The following is a 1,717-nucleotide window of genomic DNA, read 5'->3' on the forward strand; positions in this document are numbered from 1 at the left end:
CAACACTTAGAGTGCTGTGTGATGTCTGAAAAATATGTTCTTTAAATATATGCACACAAAAAGATTAGTACCCAAACCAAACTTGGCAGCTTTTATATTCACTCTTAATTTGCTGTTTTATTTCTTCAGGTCATTTAATTAAACAGACTATCTACTGTGAATGGTAAATGGTAAATGAACAATAACTGTGAGAAGAAACATCTTAATCTGCTAATGAATTTATTACAATACGAGTGTTATAGTTCCTTAAGTGTCCACAGTTTACGGTCTATTAAAAGCTGCCATACACAGCTCAGTATTTGTAAAGTCTTAAAATCATTTTTCACTGACAACTCTGTTGCCATGTCCTGGAAGATGCATCCTAATATCCCAATTAAAAATAAATAAATAAATAAAGCAATTCTTCTTTCTCTTCAGACAAAAAGTGGTTAATAAATCCATGTTATTTTTCTTTGTAGGATTCAGTGTGAAACTAGACCATGGAGAATGGATCCGTGGTGACATTCATATTGAAGCCATACACTGAACTGGAAGACCATAGATATCTGTACTTCACAGGTTTCCTGTTATTGTTCATCCTTATGGTATTAACAAATGTAATTCTTATTACAATAATTTACACTGAGAGAGGTCTCCATGAACCCATGTACGTTTTTATGTGTAATTTAGCAGTGAATGGAATTTATGGGGCTCTATCTTTATTACCGTCAGTACTTGTTAATTTAACATCTCATACTTATGAAATATCTCTGACTGCTTGTCTTTTACAGATCTATTGTATACACACATATGCTGCAGTTGAATTTACTACTTTAGCTGTGATGGGCTATGACCGGTTTGTCGCTATTTGTCAGCCACTACACTATTGCCAATTAATGTCTCATAGAAAAGTGTGCACCCTTATTGCATTGTCCTGGATGTATCCTTGTATTGTTTTTGGACTATATTTCATATTAACTGCACAGCGCACTTTTTGTGACAGGATCATAGAAAGGGTGTATTGTATTAGCTTTGAATTACTCAAACTGTCCTGTCTTGAAATCTCTATCCAGACCCAAATTGGCTTTGTTGTAGCTATTTTATTAATTGTTCCACAGCTGCTCATGATATTATTTTCCTATGCACAAATCCTCAGAGTCTGCCTGTTTGCTTCTAAGGAATCTCAGACCAAAGCTATTCAAACATGCACCCCACACTTACTTTCTGTGATAAACTATTCAGTAGGATGCTTATTTGAACTTATTTCAAATTATCTGAAATTCAGTCATTTCAACACAGGTCAAGTACCATATAAAGCTCGCATATTCTTATTCCTTTACTTTATGATAATTCCCCCATTGTTTAATCCTGTCATTTATGGAGTTAGCATTACAGCCATAAGAGTTCAGATTTTCAAACTCTTCACCACTTGTAAAAATAAGTTAGGCTAAATCCACTGCAGGTGAGGATGAAGTAGTCTCACGTCTGCTACTTTTCACATTTTTAAGCCGATCGCCTAATTGAGCTCAAAATGGAATTCCACTGGGGGATAGGTTCAATGAGAAGTGTCAACACTGGTTGTTTTACAGCTGGCAAGAAGACTAGATTATTTATTATTATTTCTGCCTGTAGAATTCAATCACATAGGTTTGGGCACCTTGTTGTCAAAAAATACATGACGACTGTACATTCCTCTGTGTTCTAAACCATTTTAAATCATATCTGATGTCTGTTACAT

At 34.8% G+C, this 1,717-nt stretch overlaps 1 protein-coding gene across 1 annotated transcript; it reads left to right on the forward strand.

Moving 5' to 3' along the window:
* The first annotated feature begins 388 nt into the window (after positions 1–388).
* On the forward strand, positions 389–1,717 carry LOC135236596 (olfactory receptor 51E1-like). Its single transcript, XM_064303063.1, has one exon. The coding sequence runs from the start codon at positions 480–482 to the stop codon at positions 1,428–1,430; it is 951 nt and encodes a 316-aa protein (XP_064159133.1). The 5' UTR covers positions 389–479; the 3' UTR covers positions 1,431–1,717.

Source organism: Anguilla rostrata, chromosome 12 (genome assembly GCF_018555375.3).
Source record: "Anguilla rostrata isolate EN2019 chromosome 12, ASM1855537v3, whole genome shotgun sequence".
Classification (NCBI taxonomy): Eukaryota; Metazoa; Chordata; class Actinopteri; order Anguilliformes; family Anguillidae; genus Anguilla; species Anguilla rostrata.

Excerpts from the sequence above, each read along its gene's own strand:
- LOC135236596 (XM_064303063.1), top strand. The coding sequence starts at position 480 with ATGGAGAATGGATCCGTGGTGACATTCATATTGAAGCCATACACTGAA.